This window comes from Gigantopelta aegis, chromosome 4 (genome assembly GCF_016097555.1).
Source record: "Gigantopelta aegis isolate Gae_Host chromosome 4, Gae_host_genome, whole genome shotgun sequence".
NCBI lineage: Eukaryota > Metazoa > Mollusca > Gastropoda > Neomphalida > Peltospiridae > Gigantopelta > Gigantopelta aegis.
Window position 1 is genome coordinate 73310586 of NC_054702.1, and position 20314 is coordinate 73330899.

Below are 20314 nucleotides of genomic sequence, written 5' to 3' on the forward strand. Positions count from 1 at the left end.
CAATAGGTTACAAATGTGTGTTGTAATATTTAAAATGTATACTACATGGCTTACTATTTTTGTTGGTGTGGGGTTGGCGCGTTGAAGAATGAAGACATGTGACTTCAAAGATAAAAAAACCCGATCACCTTTAGTTTCAAATATATTTACTTTGCAAGATAATTCAACATAAAGTAATCATAATATAAATGAATCATTAATAACTGCAACTGTGATAATAAATAAATATTATTGCAACATTTATGTAAGATCAAAATAAAATAAATATAAACAATAAACAGAAACAGACCTCTGTGAAGTGAAAGCTTGAATAAACAGTTATTGGTTATGCTAAACGTAAAAAGTGGGTTACACACACATTGACTTACATGAACAGGCCAGTAGGAACCTAGGGGTGGGGTGGCGGAGGGAGGGAGGGAGGGAGGGCGGACGGGTCTGGCCCCGCATTCTCAGTCGTTTTTTGTCCAACAAAGATTAGTGTGGCTGCGCTCCCCATTGATTGAAAATGTACTGAAAAAGAAATGCATAGGTGATAGGGAAAGAAGAAAAGTGTTTGATTTTACAAAATATAGTTTTTTGGTACAATGTTGCTGAATGACCATGCTTGTTAATGTTCCTGGGATGGGACAGCATGCCCAAATGCACCCTAAAACAAATTTAACGCACGTTGTGCCACAATTGCAGGAAATCGGCGTGAAATGGTCAGATTTTGGCGGGCGACTGCTCGTGAAACTCGGGGAACAGATTGGGGTAGTGATGAGTATTTAAAGCTGCAATGATGCCTCATTTCCATTTCGACGTAGACGATGCCAAGACTAAACCTGCCGAATCGAAACATTGGAATAGGCCGCCTCCAGTCAGGTGAATCGCAGTCAGCAGTCGCACGTCACATAAACGTCCACCAGAGCACCATTTCACGTCTCTGGGACAGGTACCAGCAGTTTCAGTTAGCTGAAGACCGGCCCAGAAGTGGAAGACCTCGCATAACAACTGCAGCACAAGATCGCTACATTCGGTTCTGCACTTGCGTCACCGAACTGCCACAGCAACGAACTCTGAGAAGGGTATCTACCCAAACCATTCGGAACCGACTTCGAGAAGCTGGTTTATGGACTAGGAGACCGTATGTTGGCCCCGTCCTGCGACGTCAACATCAACATGTACGTGTTCGCTGATTTATGAAAGTACAGGGGTGGAACTTGGGGTCCTTCTACAACGACGTGATGGACGACAACGTGTTTACAGACGCCGCAATGAACGTTTTGCCAACAACTGCGTCGCCTATGTTGACAGATTCGGTGGAGGGAGTGTCATGATGCGGGGAGCCATCTCATACACCGGCAGAAGGAACTTGTGTTCGTACAAGGCAACCTGACAGCTGTACGCTACCGAGATGACATTCTTCACCGTCACATGCTTCCCATTTTGGATCGACAGAGACAACTCTTTCAGCAGGACAATGTCAGGCCGCATACGGCATGTGTAACAATGGATTTCCTACAGAATGAGAACATTAATGTGCAGCCATGGCCATCAAGATCGCCAGATCTCAACCCCATTGAACATCTATGGGACAAACTGGACAGACGTGTACACCAGCGTGACCTGGAGTCTCAGACGCTTCCGCAACTGTCACGTGCACTGCAGGAAGAATGGGCTAGGATTCCACGTGCCAGGATTCAGAGACTCATTCAGTCTGTGCGAAGGAGATGTCGTGCCGTGATTGCTGCTGCTGGTGGCCACACAAGGTACTGATTTCAGCGCCTTCGTGCGACGCTGTTTGGTGACGAAAACGCCTCCACTGCCATCAGTCCATAGCAAGAACATTGTCACATACTCATGTCAAATTTGACTGTGATACGATCATAAATAACGAAATTATGCCACTTTGTATTAAAGAGATAATCCCATGAATATTTCGCCTATGCGTTTCTTTTTTGACTGAGTATATATTTTATTATACAAAGAACAAAAGAATCGGGCACAAGTTTGACATTAAAGACTGTCACCCTTTCCACTAGTGATTGTGTCCCCTCCCACTCCAGTTATCGTTCCCACGGGTATGATGGGTCTCGCAATTTCAGGTATAAAAAAAACCTAAATCATATAATCGCAAAACATCAAAAAAGCATATTATTCAAAATCATTAACCCATCATTTATTCTATCAAGTTTAGTTGATAATACACATATATATCATAAACACATACAAACATGTCACACTGTTTTAATTAAACGTGATTTTTTTTAAAATGACATCACTAATACTATTTCACAAAAACTGGAAACCTGGCTCAACGTGTCGAAATAAAATTTTAATAATCAGTCATACTAGCGTTAGTAAACCCAGAACGCAAATGCAACTGTCGGTATCGCAATTTTAGACCCATGAAAAATAATATAAATTAATATATCTATTTTGCATTATGAAACGTTATAGGAGAGGGAAAAGATGTTGGTCAAGAGTTAAATGCATGTAAAGCTTAATATAATAATAAAAAAGAGAATTATTTACATTCAGATTGGGGATTATTTTACTCCAAATGTGTTAATAAAACACGACATACATAGCCTTTGAGGAATTGTAAGGAATGGTGCCCATTATCGGAGTCTAGAAACATAGCTGATAAAAGCTCTATCGCATACTGTTTCTGCTGATCTCTGTGTAAATAATTATGAAGCGCCGTTCATTTTAACACTAAGCGATGTCTTGGTAGGTGGGATCGCACGATATTCGGTCTCGTCTCCTTTTGATTGCATTAAGGTATCTAACGCCTGCACCTGGAAAAGTGAAAAAAGAAGAGTATTTAATATCTTCACTGCCTTGTATCCAAATTTAAGGTTTTTTGATAATGTTTTGAAGAAAGTAAAGGACGATCATAAATCGATTTATTACACCTCACAAATGAAGAAAATTATAACTTTTATCCACCCGATATTAGAATATGCATCGGAAGTATGAGATGGGTGTTCTTTAGTCATGGAAGACAATACTGAAAAAGTATAATTATAAGCCGCCTGATTAATCACGGGTTTGCCTAAATTTGCATGTAGAAAGTCTTTGTATTACGAAACTGGATTAGCAACACTTACTTCCAGGCGTAAATTCAAAAAGCTGTGTACAATGTTTAAAATAATGAAAGGTATGGCTCCTGATTTTATGATACACAATATCCCACAATGAGTTGGACAAAGAGCCCCTACATGCTGAGAAATCGAAACGATATCTCTTTACCCCCTGCTAAAACCAATTTACTTCAATCGTCATTTATCCATTCAACAATAAAACTTTGGAACAACCTACGAGCTGAAATTCAAAATTGTCAAAACTATCTTCATTTAAAAAACCGATGTCCCATGCGTTGCACCATACTATTCATTTGGGAATAGAAGAAAAAAAATATTGCATACCTAATTAAAACACAGGTGTAGTGGTTTAAAAGCAGTCTTATAGCAAGTCTTAGCACCGATTCTTCGTGTAGTTGTGGATATAATTTCAAAAACAATTATCTTATTTTTTCTTCTGTGAATGCATTTTATATGAAAGGCAACGACGCACTATCTATGGAATTCATTGCAAAGATTTCAGGCAATAGATTTACAACTAGTTTTAAATGGTAAAAGTGCTCTAAGCGAAGAAGATAATAAAGAATATGTTTTCATGCACATAAGTATATAAATGAAACAAAACGTTTCCATTAATTAGTACATAAAGTATGGATTTTAAAAATTATTACTATTTATTTATTTATTGCTATTATTATTTTTGTAGCCATGACATAATAATTGTGATGAACTGTTCGTCTTTTGTGGTTTCCTTTAGCAAACCTGCTGTCTAATTATCGAATACAGAAAACTTTATTGCGTCTTTTTATTTTTTTCCTTTATTCTTTCTTTCTTTTTCTGTAATATTTATTTTTATTCATATTTAAATTGCAAACAATTATTACTGTCATAACATGTATGTATTATGGAGAACGTCTAGAAAGTTGTGTAACTTGTGCCTGATCCATTTGTTCTTTGAAAAGAAATAACATATGTTTCAATCAAGAAAACTGATGTAACTAATGAGGCCAGGCGCCAGAATGACGTAATCAAAGATGGCGGCCATTTTAAATTTCGCGTGTATCTAAAATCGACCATAGAACATTTATATCTCGAATAATCTTTACAAACAAGGTATCAAAATGATTAGAATAAGGAGCTTAACTAGTCTATGATTGACTATGAATAAAGCAATGGTCATTTTAGAGTTTTATGGCGTTTTCTTTTATTTTGTTATGTTATATTTTGATAAAATTCAAAGGGTGTAGACATCAAACATTCTGTTTTTTAAAGTAGCAAATTAGGAACATTAGGGTTTAATCTCCCTCCCCCACCCCCACCCTCCCACCCCCAAAAAAAGAAGAACAAAAAAAGAGGAGTACATACCTGATTTTAGTTTTCAGGATAGATGCCGAACATCATTAATACTAACATATCAAAAGTTCACAAGTTTCCGAGGTGTGCTAACGTCACAACAGACGTAGAGATATAAGTATCGTCATGTGATCAGTTTACGCATGTAACCCATTTTCGTCATCAACTGTAGCGAGTTTAACCTATAGTCCTGCTCATTTGTTTAGACCCTAAGGTTATTATTATTTTTATTTTTTTCAAATGTTACGTTTAATTCCTATCCAATCCTTGTTTTATTTACATCTGCATGAAAACAAACCCAAACCCCGACAGGTTTTATATACAATTCATCATCTAAAATGCACGAAGTTGACTTATTTCCATTTTACAAAAATCTTCTCCTATAAATAACTAGGGCTATTTGCATAACAAACTATTAGGATATGAGGCTAAGTGAAGGACATTATAGCTTGTTTCGTTGAATCAAGGATATGATTGTTTTGGAATGTAAAATGCTTTGTATAACCTTTTCCTTAAACATATACGTAAAAATACATGTAACCAGTCCATGCAGTATATTGAATCAATTTTGCCAATACATTATTTATTTGAATTTTATGTTATAAATTTTATATTTACATACCGTACCTAATCTAACACAATTGGGGTGTAGTGACAAACACAAATCAGCTTACACAAGGTCGGGGTATTACAGTCCACAATATTAGGTCTGGTAGGCCTTCCCCTTTCCACAATTTGTTCTTTTAATTGGAATCCCTTGTGGTCAAATCTATAGTATTTATGGTGGTGCTTGGGGTGTTTGTGTAATTTTGTAATGCGCAAAACAATTTTGTAAACCAAAAAGCTATTGTTCAGACTTTTTCGGGGGTTCTACCGCTTGCCCATCCCCTAGACACGGCCCTGAATGTCCAAAATACGATAACATTTCTTGTACATATCAAGTCGATCGTCAATAACATTATTTCGAAGTATAATTTAAGATTGCTGTTGTAGCATTGTGTAAACTACATCAAATATAAGTATAGAAGGGTATATACGTTCACAGAAAATGTATTGCTGAACATTCCATACATTATTGTTACTTGAGTAAAATATGGGTAAATCCAAAAGCATTTCAGTTGATGTAAAATCTTGTATTAAGAACGTTTTTGATTATTTTGAAGACGAATATCAACGTGGCAGACCTAGATATGCCGCTTATCGAATGGTCGAACGAGTTGTCGCTGCAATTAAAGTTAGTATCGGTTTCAACAGTAAAAAGAAGTATAAAAATCTAAACGCTACCAATCCGAGCACAGAATGCATTGTTAAAGAACCTGACTGAAAACTCATCCATTTGTTTAATAAAGATGTTATTAGACGACGAATATACCGATTTTATAGAGACAGTGAATTACCTACATTACATAAGATTAATTTGGCTTTAAGGGAGGAATGTGGAATCAACATATCAATATCAACATTACGTAGAACACTTCACGACCTCGATTTTAAATATCAACATATTTCTACAACTAGGAAAGAGATTTTTTGAGGACGGCAATATATCAGACAGGAGACTCTCCTATCTCCATAAAGTATCCAGTTTACATGAACATTTTATCAAATGGTTTGAAGAACAACTTATGCCTTCTTTAGCAGTGCCTCCTGTCATCGTAATGGATAATGCTAGCTACCACAGCAAAATAACTGAGCTAACACGATGCCCTACACATAACGCCAAGAAGGACGATATACAATCGTGGCTACGAACCAAGAAAGTACCTTTTGAGAATAACATAACAAAACCAGTTCTTTATGATCTTGTGAAAAGTAACAAATGTGCACCGCAGTGTGTTACTGATGATATTGCCGAACGCCATGAACACTTATGCCTAAGACTGCCGCCAAGACATTCGGAAATAAATTCAACAGAACTGATTTGGAGTCAAGTAAAAGGGCACATAGTTCGTCATAATGATGGTAAAATTACCACGGTAAGGAAAGAACTGGCACTTGGTTTGAACTCTGTCACACCTACAAACGTTAAATATGTAATAAAGATCAAAAAAAAAAATTCATAATGAAAAATAGTTTGATAAGAAATAAAATACCACCTGTGATAGTCTCCCTTAACAAAGACAGTGATGAAGAAATGAGTTCACCGAGTGATTAAGTTGCTTCTTCCTACTCATCAAGCATATAACGTTCAATGCATTTATTAACTCTTTAACACTGAAACAATTCATGACATTCCTTATCAGTCACTATCAAACAACCTATCAACTGAACAAATATAAACGTGTATTACAAAACACGGACAATCGATATAAAACCATATAAAATACATCTACATACGAAGCCAGAGGTGGGTGTGGGGTTGGGCAGAGGCCCATTTACTAATGCACGGGTAAGTGTTCATATGAAGGCCAAGTTCCCTTTTAATGAGGGTTGGGGTGAGGTCTTAATCTCGTGATGTTCACTATGACAGATTGCAAACACACACGTGGCCAGAATATTGTATACCCGCGATTGGTGGATATTATATATTATTCATGGACATACAACCTGACAGTCATAATGTATCAACCTATTTTATAGTTACTTTACAGTGTTTTATCCCCAGTAGCACCCACACGTATTTATTTTTGTATCAGTACATTACATTAATGACAGCAGGCGTGATCCAGAAGGGTTTTTTAATAGCCAGGGGCCCAAAATCCGTCGTTGCTTTTGAACAGGTGGATGGGATTACATTCTTTGTGTATTGTGTAGAGGGGGGGGGGGGGGGGGGGGGGGGGGGTGCGTGTCACCTGGACTCCCCGCATGAATGCGCGCCTGAATTGTTTATTGAATTATGTTTCCAAATTGTTTCTTAAATATAGGTCATGCTACAATACATGTATATTCCGCTAGGAAGGTGGAAAAGAACATTAGTTTGAAACATGCTATATAGTGATGTTTGTGTTATGTAAATAGCAGTGGTTATTTGCAGGAGAAGATACAGAAGTATTTTTAAAATGGATGTAAGTCAACATCGTGCATTTTAAATGATGAATTGTATATGACATTTGTCGGATTTGGGTTTGTTTTCACGCGTATGTAAATAAAACAAGTATTGAATAGGAATTAAACGTAATCCTTGCAAAAAACTTACGGTCTAAACAGTTGAACAAGACTATAGTATAACGCGCACATTTTTGACATCTGCGGTCGGATTTTTAAAGTAAAGAATAAAAGAAGCTAGAGACAGTAAAATGATTACACGATTCATATAAATAAGAACGAGAAGATTAAGAATAAAACATGTATTGTATGGATGTCTTTTATTTAAAAAAGACAAACAAACGCGTTCGATGGTAGTCCTACTTTTCTTTTGCAAGGCTACTTAAAAATAAAACGTCCTTGATAATTGAACGGGCTAGTACATTTAACAAATTTATTTAGATAATTACTTTTTTAAATATTAATTGTTAGGATAACGTATTTAAAATTATATTTATGTGATAGAAATAGCATGAAATAACAAATTAAAGTCACTAGTATGATCAGGATCACATATTATTAAATCTAAACACAGACAATAAGTCTGACACCAAGACGACGCATTGTATCAGGAAACGTTTTATCCTTATTCATGAACTACGTGGATCATCTGCTATTTACAAAATTAGTAAAGTTTGCGTCTCCAAACAAATATACTTCACAAAAAACAAAAAAAAAAAAAAAAAAAAAAAAAAGAGAAAAGAAAAAAAAAAAAAAAAAAAGAAAGAAAAGAAAAAAAAAGAAGTAAGAATATATAATGAATGATGTTGTTACTGAAAACCAAACACTTGTATGAAAATGCATTGCAGCTGTGTGTTTGGGGTGATATTTCTGACACTCTTAATGCCCTGGCCAAATTTCTATACACGCAAGTAATAACAGACTTCAAAAACTCTGTCTTTGAATACTCGATCTGTCATTTCATTTCAACACATTTTCGTGCTTATACCAAATTAAGGTTCAAGCACGCTGTCCTGAGCTCACACACCTCAGATACCTGGGCTGCCTGTCAAGGACAGTGAGTTAGTTGTTAGTGGTTAGTGAGAGAATGAATGAATGAATGAATGAATGAATAAATGTTTAACGACACCCCAGCACGAAAAATACATCGGCTATTGTGTGTCAAACTATCGTAAAGTCGAAACATGAAGTGATGATCAACATTAATATACAAATTCAAGAGTCAAATAAAAAAAAAAAAAAAAAAAAATGTAAAGAACTGTGCTAAAATACAAATATCACAGATAGATAATATTAAAATTTAGAAGTCATTATCACGCGGAAACTGTAATATAAGATCTGGATGGAATCGAAATGATTCCATCATATTACGTTGGCCAAATACATCTTTTCTAGTTTTTTTTTTAAAGATGCTTACACTCCACCAAAATGTGGCGCACCGTCAGAGTACACTGACAGAAGTCACACTGAGGTGGAGGGTCTTTCTTCAAGATACATGTATGGGTCAAGTAAGTATGACCGATGTGAGCACGACACAAGACGATTGCATCCTTCCTGCACTGCCACTCTCCCAAGACTGGCTTGATAGCATGAAGGTTGTTCGTAACCGCACTGTCCCAATCATATTGCTAAGTCGAAAAGATAAACTGATTGATACCATGTTTAAAATCAGTATAAGGCAGCAGAATCTGCCTTTTCATTACCCCTGACGGCAATCTGTCTGGGCACCCAACAAAATACAATATCTTTATTGACAATGGATAAAAAGACACACTTTCGTATCACCATCCTAATTAAGAGGTGGTGCAGCTTCATATTGGTGACACGAAAGTGAGTCAGTGAAAATAATAAATTTGGATGCAATCGAATCCTTGATTTCTTCTAAAACTGCCCAAACTTCAGCATAACGATTGATGCCGAGTCAGGCAGTCTCATGGAAAGTATTGTGCCTCATGGAAAAACTAGCGCAAGCCATATAATACCCATCCCGTGATCCATCTGTATAAACAGGAATGTAATCATGGCACTTGTCTTGAATTTCAATGAAATATTGCTTGTACACAACAGCATCTGTACAATCTTTCTTCAGATGTGCAAGATCAAACACAATTTTAGGTGGTGAAATACACCAAGGTGGTAAAACAAAATATGAAGGAGTTTTCAAAGTGACAGTTGAATCAATAATGGAAATCGGCAAAAAACGCTGAATGCAAAGACCAAATGTACGGATAACATTTGGCCTTGCATCAAACAATTTCATATATTTGTTATCAAACACCGCATTATGTGTAGGATGTTTTAGTAATGATTTAATCTTGGTAGCATACTTCAGAGAAAGCTTTGCACGTCTAGCACCCAAACAAGGTGAGTGTGCATCAACGTACAAGCTCTCTACAGGAGATGCTCTAAATGCAACAAGACAAAGACTAAGTCCCTGGTTGTGTATAGGGTCTAGCATCTGCAAGTAAGACTTGCGTGCCGACCCATACACAATGCATTCATAATCAAGTTTTTACTTCACATGCTATCTATACAGATGGAGGATAACCTTGCGGTATGCTCCCCATTCTGTATTGATAATAACTTTTAAAACATTGAGAGCTTTTAAGCCCCTTCTTTTTAACATATTTAAGATGGGGCACAAAAGATAGCTTCCTCTCAAATATAATCTCAAGAAATTGGGTCTCCTCCACAACTGGAATTGGATTTGTGTCCAAAAACAACTGTGGATCTAAGTGGAGACCTCTTTTCTGTCAGATATGCATACAAACCGTGTTTGCCTTTGAGAATCTAAAGCCATTGTTAGTTGCCCATTGATGAAGTTTATTCAAACAAAGCTGCAACTTACATTCAATTATACTCATATTGGACGATCTATAGAAAATCTGAAAATCATCGACATATAATGAGCAATCCACACCAGGTGTTAAACACTGGGTGATGCTGTTAATTTTCACAGAAAATAAAGTTACACACAGGATACTACCCTGAGGTACACCCATCTGTGGGTGAATGTCGGACAAAGTCACCCTCACCCAGACTTTAAAAATTGAGATATAAAAACAGGAAGTCGACCTCTAAGGCCCATAGCATGGGGTTAAAATATCATACTTCCATATGGTATCATAGGCTTTCCAAATCCCCCCCCCCCCCCCCCCCCCCCCGCCCCACTGAAACCAAGTGCTGATTACGAATGAAAGCTTCCCTACAAAACGTTCAAATGTAACAAGATAATCAGTCGTGCTGTCTAGATCTGAACCCACATTACACATTTGGAAGCAATTTGTGGGATTCAAGATACCAGACAAGTCTACGATTGATCATTCTTTCCATGGTTTTACAAATGCAACTTGTGAAAGCGATAGGACGATAATTAGTAGAATTAGTTGGATCCTCACCAGGCTTGGGAATAGGAATTATAATTGCTTTCCTCCAATCAGAAGGAAAGTCACCAGAGATCCAGATGTTATTAAAAGTATTCAAATGAAACATCAAAGATGACTGAAGTAAATGCTTCAGTAATTGAAAACTAATTTCATCCAGCCCTACTGAAGTGTCATGGGCTCGACGAAAAGCATCCTTCAGCTTTAAGTTCTGACAGATGTAAATGCATCTGTACTGAGAGCAGAAGATGAGACGTGACATACATATCATTAACAGACAAATGATGAACTGTATTACTGGATTCTTTACCTTTGATTTTATGGATCCTATTCCAAACAGATTTCACTGATGTTTCTGAATTCAACTTCGAGACAAACGTTCTCCAAGATGATTTCTTACTCTGCATAATCTCTCTGCGAGCCTTAGCCCTAGCAATACGATAAGTATCCAGGTTATCCCCAGTAGGTTCACGTGTTAACCTATCAAGCAACCTGTTTCGCTCTTTGAATGCATCTTTACATGTATCATTAAACCATGTTTTAATGAAATGCTTTGGCACTGCCGAAGTCTTAGGAATAGTTGCACTTGCAATGTCCTTCAAGGTGGAAGTGAACAAAGACGTGTGATCATCAGCATCAGTAATGGCAAATTATTGCAGTCGAGTGCTGCACAGATGCTGAAACTGACCCCAATTTGCCCTCGCCAACTTCCACCTTTGAACCCTTTCAAATGATGGAGGTCCATCATTCTCCAAAATAATGGGAAAGTGGTTACTACCACAAGGGTTTGGAACAACTTTCCAGGAGAAATCACCAACAAATGAATGACTACAAAAGGTAAAATCTATAGAAGTGAAAGAACTACTTGCAGAATGAAAATATGTATGACTTTTATCATTAAATAAAATGTAGTAATTTTTGAGAATTATGTCCTCCAATTGTTTACCTCTAATATTTACATCCTCGCATCCCCACAAAGTGTGGTGACCATTAAAATCTCCCATAGTAATAAAGGGAGTATGGGGCGGGTCAATAAGATCTTAACGATCTCTTGGATTGAAATGAAAATGGTTTCGAGGAGGCAAGTAAACTGAACATAGAGTAATAGTTTTATGAGCCTTGACCTATACAGCAGCCACAGCTTGTAAAATAGTATTTAATGTCACTATACTCCGAGGAATGTTTTCATTAATAAGAATGGAAACACCCCCATATGCTCTATTTTCAGTTTCTCGAAACTTATCATAGAGGTTAAATCCTCTCATGGTAATATGATCAGTGTCCTTCAAGAAAGTTTCCTGAAGACACATTTCAAGAGTATTATGGTTTTATATTAAACTACTTAATTCATCAAAATTGGGCCTAAGCCCACGGCAGTTCCACTGAATGACTGAATTAGTCATTAGGGGAAAATATGGGGGTTAATTTACACTTTCCCTTGGATGTTGATGCTACCTTTTGTGAGCGTGAATAATCTTGTTATGAATTATCCATCTCATCGATCATATGAACAACCAAAGGATCAAATTGAATGCTCACTGAGATCGAATGCAACTCACTCTTCTTTAATCATCCAGATTTAGAATGTTTTGTCTGCATTTTCCTGACTGAGGGAGACTGGCTCCTGGCTCACCAGTACTCAATCTACTTGATGGGTTCACAGAACCCAAAGACACATCAGACATTTTAGAAATAGAAGCCAATTATGTTTTCCTGGATAACTGCTTCCTTCAGTTTTTTTACAGCTTTAGGCACTTGCCTTTTAGTGTTTTCAACAGCAGACAACTTTCTGTACTTATTTTCATCACATGACCAAGTAAGATCAGCATTAACAGAAACACTCGTCACGGAAACCTTGACTACTGTAGCATATGATTTATCTGCAGTAGCTGGAGATGTTGATGTATCCATCACTTTCGTAGCTTTCTGAAATGACAAGTGCCTGTTAACCTTGACCTGCTGAACCTTCTATTCCAACTTCCACTTTTTCCTCTCTCGCGAATATGCAAAGTGATTCCCGTTACAGTTGTTACATTTAATGTCATTGTTACAGGTCTTGCTGTCATGGTCAAGTTGACCACAACGAGCACATGTAGTTTTATTGCGGCATGCATTCTGACCATGCCAAAATTTCTGACATTTAAAGCAACATAAAGGGTTTGGGATGTAAGACTCAACAGGTACACAGAGATACCCAGCCTTAATCGAGCTTGGAAGTATTGGTGTATTGAATGTTAAAATTAAGGTATTCATCGAAATCAACTGATTGTTTCGACGGACCTTAATGGTGTTGTTTTTTTTGTTTTTTTTTTTACAAACGTCACGCATTGTGCTGACAAATTATTAAGAATTTCGTCTTCACCAACTCCTGCCAAATCACGACATCGTATTACACCTTTGGTCAATTTAAAGGACTCTGAGCTGTCACGGTAATCGGTACATTGCAGAGGAATATTGACTTCAGGAGACACATTGAGTGGTTCTCTTTGGAACATTCCACTAACAATGAACCATTCCTCAGTTTTTTGTTTTTACATGTTTTGTTTCACCAGCTAAACCAGCCACACCTTGCTGAATAGCAAACAGGGAAAGATTGCACAAGGCTCCATCCGTTGCAGAAGTAACAACCAAGAACCTTGGCCAGGATTCAGAAGAAACTACTCTGGACGTCTTAATAAAAACACTGGTCATGAATTCTCCATCAAATGATGAAGAACTCGCAACTTCGGTGTGGAACCTTTTCAGGGTTCCATCAGAAGCGATATCATTAGTTTGATCCATATATGAATCTATAATTTCATCAACCATGTCCCTACCCACCACGGAGTCCAACGAGGGGACATGATGCTGCGGATAACCAGCAGACACTCATGTCAGGGATACATGGTTGATATACTTGGGTAATAAAGAAACAATAAATCACCCAAATGATCCTAGCCACCACCCGAAGAGTAACAGATACAAAAGGTACATCAAACAATATTTGTTCGTGACTATATAAAGAAAACAAATGGTGTTTATTTTTTCCGTCAGTATATATACACATTTTATAACATATATATATATATATATATATATATATATATATATATATATATATATATATATATATATACACACACACACATACATATACATACATAGATACATACATACATACATACATATATACACACATACAGACATAATAATAGTAATAATAATAATAATAAAATGTTATACTCATTGCACATATAGAGAATTACATGCGTGTATAATAAAAACAGGCTATGCAAATTTATAATATGAATAAATGTTGTTATGTAGATTCGGGCATTTTCGTTTAATTCGGCAAAATCCAGACTGCCCCTTACAACAATGGGTGCCCGTACGCCTATGAAGGTCAGTATAAAATGGTCGCACTGCTGGTCTTCAGAAGGCTGTGTATTGTTGTACTAGTAATGCATACATTGTGATCGAATTGAAGGAAGGAATGAAATGTTTTATTTAATGACGCACTCAACACATTGTATTTACGGTTATATGGCGTAGAACATATGTAATCGATTGATCCAAATAAGTAACCCTTTGAGTAGTTTTGTTGAGTATATCAGACTGACATTACGAAAAGAAACACTTTACCTCTTACCTTTGGGATAAATATAAGACACTGGGTAACTGTAGCTCCAATAATAATGAGACCGCAACCGAGACCGTACTTGATGTTAAGATGATTTTCTGGTAGAAAAGGTACTACTATCCCTAATGCAGATAGCACAACCACGTTGTAGATACACAGTCCGATTTCTTTTGAATCGTTCAGTTCTGGAATTGTCACCTACAAGTAAAAAAACAAAACAATATTTAAAAACTCAGTCATTGTACCCCGAAAAAGGAAATCTTCCTCTGTACAAGTTTACAGTGTAAACTATTTGCTTATATTCTAAAACAAAAATGCTTTAAAAACTTTTAATCTAACCGAAAGTGGAACCATGTTGAACTGCCGCTAAGGTGAAAAAGATTTATATATATAATAATGAATGACGCAGTTTGACAATATTTAAGTTCATAGGTGTAAACTCAAGCGGATACAGGGGTGGTGGTAGTGGTGGTGGTGTTCCGGGGCTCGAACCCCACCTTCATAAACAAAATGCCTTTCTGAATGTTTTTTTTTTATATTATTATTTTTTTATTTTTTTATCACAACTGTACAATTTAGATCTACTACACAACATTTACGAGGTAAATGATAGTTCTACTGTGAGAGTGAGTAGTAGACAATGGGAGATCAGTTCTACTGATTGACTAGTACTGCTTCTACCTATAGGCACTGTTACTGGAATTAATGCTAAAAATATCTAAGTTTAGTAAATAATATGTATGAATAGTCAGGAAAGTAGTCGCTGATTACATTAGCAATGTAATTGATTATGATTGCGATTACATGAAAACATGTAATCGATTAATCGATTACGGTTACGATTACCCATATATAAATGAATGAACTATGGTATGCACACAAACTAGGACGCATTTGTTCTTTCTGTCTACATACTGGAATTGGGCGAACAGTCTCTATCCTGAATCGCATGGAATGCACCCTTATGTCTATTTTCACCTTTAGTCGCTCCATTCTAGATTTAATGAGACCAGCCAACTTGAAAGCACTAGGACCAGTTCACAGAAGACATAATCCATATTCTTTCCTCTTAGATTGCAACTTGGCCTTTCTGTCAAGACTGAATACCCCCACTAAGCATTAGTATGATGCTTGGCAAGGTACCAGGACTAAGTGGTCCCACCGATCATGTATCTTCAAGAATTGTTCATGAATACACACAGGTGGCTAGTTGTAATATACCTTCCCCAAGAGGACCATCGGTCCCATCAAATATTTACCCAAGAACCATGTATTATGTCATACAGGAGCTTTAATAATTCAGTCAAAATTAAGTAGTTGTCCAGTGGGACAATGTTGTGGTTGTACACATATTCCCATGAACTTCCAAGTTTCCCAAATATATTAATATAATGAACATACTAGTTTGTAGTGGTGGAGATATAATATCTTGAAAAACAAAAAAAAATTTGTCAATATTTTCTCTTTGGTTTAACGTAAGAAGAAAACTAAAAGTGTTTTGGAAATAACCAAAAACACCCCCTATATGCCTGTGGAACTTTGAAAATAATTGGCTCAGAAATAAATAACTTGCATTAAATTCCATAGTATGAAAAAAGTGTCCACTGTGGAAATGACTATAGATGTTTTTGGAAGACGATTTTCTTTATATGATGTATGTTAATGTCATTTGGAATACGTAGGCGCCCTGTTCTAACGCTGAAACCCCTATCGAGACATTTCTGCAGCTCTCTGTCTGTCTGTCTGTCTGTCTGTCTGTCTCTCTCTCTCTCTCTCTCTCTCTCTCTCTCTCTCTCTCTCTCTCTCTCTCTCTCTCTCTCTCTCTCTCTCTCCCTCTCCCTCCCTCCCTCCCTCCATCCCCTCCTCTAATCGACCTGTACCTTTCTGGTGGTAAACGCCAAGCAGAGGCCAATCAACGAAATGATGGCTTGAAAGCTAACAAGAATGCCGGTGAAGTATTTATCATGTTTGGATGTGCAGTGCCATAGTGTTGGAATCACCACTCGGTCGTTGTCTGGATCGACCATATTTTGCTGGAATGAAATGAGTAACAAAGATACCAGTAGATCAAGATCTCATTAACAGACCTAACCAAAGTTCAAACAATTATAGAATGTTTACCCCAAACATGATTTCATGCAGTTAGTCTACATTCTGGACAGTCAACGTTGTTATCACCAGGACATGTGAGTCAACGCAATGCTTTCAGATATATTGTAAAGCTCATTTCAGTCAGATTGGATATTATAAATAAAAGGTTTATCAAATCAGAAAGACAAAATTGTTATGTTTCACCAAGACCGTATCTCTGCACAATGCAGTCAAATGAGCAACCATAGTTTGACACCCAATAGCCGATGTATTGTTTGGTTTTTGTGCTGGGGTGTCGTTAAACATCCATTCATTCATTCATTCAAATGGACATTTGGCAAACTATTGAATATTTATTTTGTGCCTCATCTATAGGACAGCCACACCCAAGATCATTTACAGGACAATATCTTTTGAGTGAAGTTTATTAAATCAAAACTAGCACAGGGTAGAGCTCATTGAAATGAATACAGCTGTGATGTCAAAACTGATTATATCAGGTGTTCACGAAAGGTCCCTTATAAAACATATCTTCACAACAACAACAACACACTTTATTACTCCACTGGTCATATTATGACATAACGGAAAAGACATTTGTCATAGAAAACAAACTAATAATAATGTAACACTCAAGGGATATGGTAATTTCCTGCAACACAGATATTCTCTGTTTGATAATCGATTTAAGCCAGTTTATATTAGGAACAGATGGAGACAACCATAAATAGTTAAAGGCATACTGTCACGGATTTAAGGACCGTATTTCTCTAAAAATGGATAATAACTAAACATTACATTAATTGTTGGAAACCAAATCTAGCTACGGCACCACCTGAACTGAACCATGATGGAGTGGAATCTATGTCAACCCTCTCGGCAATTTTAGTTTTTGAATTATGGACCATTGCCATAATTAAATAATTTTTTACAAAATGTCATTAATAAATGGAGTATGGTTATTATGAAAATGGTTGAATAAAGTACATTTAGGGACAAATCAAATTATTTTTGTTCAGGTAATACTTTGTTAGACCATTAAATAGGTCAGTGGTCTCTGACAATATGCCTTTAAGTCACAAATCTTCTAGAGAGGTTTTAATATATTTTAGCCATTCATAATCGTGCTTTTGTGAGTCACATAAAAGTAAATTATACATAATTACTGAAATTTTATGTTGTTTATCAGATACAAGTATTGCCCAATACATTATATTTCGCTGTCTTATTATACCCGAGACAGGTTGTCTACAAAGTTCTCCATATAACATATAATGTGGTGTACTTCTTTTAACATTCAATACATATTTTAGAAAATCTTTTTGGACCTTTTCTATCATATCTCATTCACTAAAACCCCATATTTCTGAACCATAAGTAAGAATAGGAAGTATTGTTTGATCAAAAAGCAACAACTGGTAATCCAAAGGTAAATTATTATTTCTTATTCTAACCTAAGTAAATATGTTGGGTTTTTTTGCCGGATTCATTATGGCCGTTTTAATAAAAGCTTTTAACACATCTTCTGTGTTTTCCTCTTGGCCATGGTCTACGATCCCAGAGAAGAGTAAGTTGAATCGCATCGACGTTGTTTGGAGGTACAATATTTCATCGTTTAGGTGGCGGTTTTCATCTTGCAAGTCCAAGAGGCACCGAGACATGCCATGCAAGTCATCGTTTATTGCATTTATGGTCTTTTTTGCGTCGCTCAACGATCGTTTCAGCTCACTGTTATCTTTGTTTAGCTTATCAAAAGTATTGCTGGTGAATTCACAACTGTTTTCAACTTTATTATGCGATCAGTTGCGGTATCAAGATTTGTGCGAAGATTCACCAGCAAGTACTCGATGGTACTGATTTTAGTTTCAATTGTTTGCAATCGTTCAGTTCGTTTATATATTTCCGCAGTAGTCAATATATCAAATCAAGGATAGCGAATTCAATCAAATAATTTTGAAAACCAAGATGGCCGCCATTATGCTCAAAATTCAAAATGGCAGTCAAAATGGTGAAATGTTCTAATGGGTTCACCAAATATATTTCAAATTCATTTAATGTTTTTATCTTGTATACAGTATTTATTGCCACAGCTATGTAGCAGACTGATAGTCAAAATAAAAAAATGGCCGTCACTTTAAATATACATGTGGGAAGTGAGATTCATTTAACAAGGTATTTGATATACCAAAATTACTAAAATGAACACGACAGCAGTATTATAAACAAAAGATAAATAAAAGTAGTTATTAGGCCAGTTTCATCATAAATTTAGAATTGAAGAAAACTGGTGTTTTTCATCTACATATTGCCCCAACATGATATGCATGTTATGCTCATGGAAGTAGTTTCATCTTACTGTACCATATCCTAACTTGTCCACATAGACTAGTGAAATACAGTTGGAAGCTGACAAACAATCAAGTTATGTTATTGTTACTGTATTTGTACATTACTTTTTAATCTGCATGTCTGTGATATAGCTGAGACTATCGGATGAAATGTAAAATTTTATGATAATAGTAATTAAATACCAAAATTTATGATACAAATTGTTAACCGATGGTCATTTTTGACTGTTCAATAAATACCTGTTCAACACACTTTACATAGATAATAATGTTCGAAACATTGGTTGTTCCATTTAGATGATTAAATAAAAACTTTAAAGTAAATTTATAAGTAATTTGACCTTGACATTGGGCACATGGGCCGCACATATGGATGATGTTAAACACCCATGTGAGGTTCCAAGTTAATCGGTGAAGCGGTTCCAGAGATATAGTGCAGTTAAAAACTATAACACACACACGGACGTATGGACGACAAAGGGCCGACTATATCGTGCGTATTCCGAGTAATGCAAACAATCGTATATAGCTTTCTTTAAAGACATATGAATCCAGTTTGTTTATTGGAGGTCTGCATCAAAGAAGACAACAATGTGCATAGCTTTTGCTATCACGTAGCTACTAATACCTTAAGTTCACGGGTTCCAGCCCGCCCATCACCTCATGCATTTTACTCTCTGTGTATATGACCGGCCTCGGTGGCGTCGTGGTTAGGCCATCAGTCTACAGGCTGGTAGGTATTGGGTTCGAATCCCAGTCGAGGCATGGGATTTTTAATCCAGATACCGACTCCAAACCCTGAGTGAGTGCTCCGCAAGGTTCAATGGGTAGGTGTAAACCACTTGCACCGACCAGTGATCCATAACTGGTTCAATAAAGGCCATGGTTTGTGTTATCCTGCCTGTGGGAAGCGCAAATAAAAGGTCCCTTGCTGCCTGTCGTAAAAGAGTAACCTATGTGACGACAGCGGGTTTCCTATAAAAAACAGTGTCAGAATGGCCATATGTTTGACGTCCAATAGCCGATGATAAGATAAAAAAGCAATGTGGTCTAGTGGCGTCGTTAAATAAAACAAACTTTACTTTACTCTGTGTATATAAAATGTTTATAAAATGTAAATTCTGATAGAAAAACGCGGGAAAATATTTTAACACATTTTATGTCAAAGGTCCTTTAAAATGAACAGGAGTGCAGGAGGCAACTACTTAAACTAAGCAAAGTAATATACGCCCGAAGGTAGCTTTGAATGAGACCTTGACTTTTAACATATTCATTTAACAAGAGATGCTCGTCAAACATATAAGCCCCCCCCCCCCCCCCCCCCCCCCCCTTAAAAAGACACTCAATGGTGCCACAATCAATACGCAAAAAGGTTACTAGACCTTTGACTTAGTGACCTCAAAATCAATAGGGTTCATCCACTGATCATGACCAACATGTGTACCAAGATTGAAGATCCTAGCCCCAACT

The 20314-nt window shown here is 36.6% G+C and overlaps 1 protein-coding gene across 1 annotated transcript in view; it reads right to left on the reverse strand.

The window, feature by feature from the left end:
* Positions 1 to 1871: 1871 nt before the first annotated feature.
* Positions 1872 to 20314, reverse strand: part of LOC121371068 (gamma-aminobutyric acid type B receptor subunit 1-like) — a 94300-nt gene continuing 75857 nt past the window's right edge. Inside the window, exons 13-15 of the mRNA XM_041496698.1 lie at positions 16286 to 16438; positions 14415 to 14603; positions 1872 to 2780 (exon numbers count right to left, since the gene is read on the reverse strand). Coding sequence (XP_041352632.1) covers positions 2673 to 2780; positions 14415 to 14603; positions 16286 to 16438 — 450 coding nt within the window. The 3' untranslated portion in view covers positions 1872 to 2672. The remainder of the gene's footprint in view (positions 2781 to 14414; positions 14604 to 16285; positions 16439 to 20314) is intronic.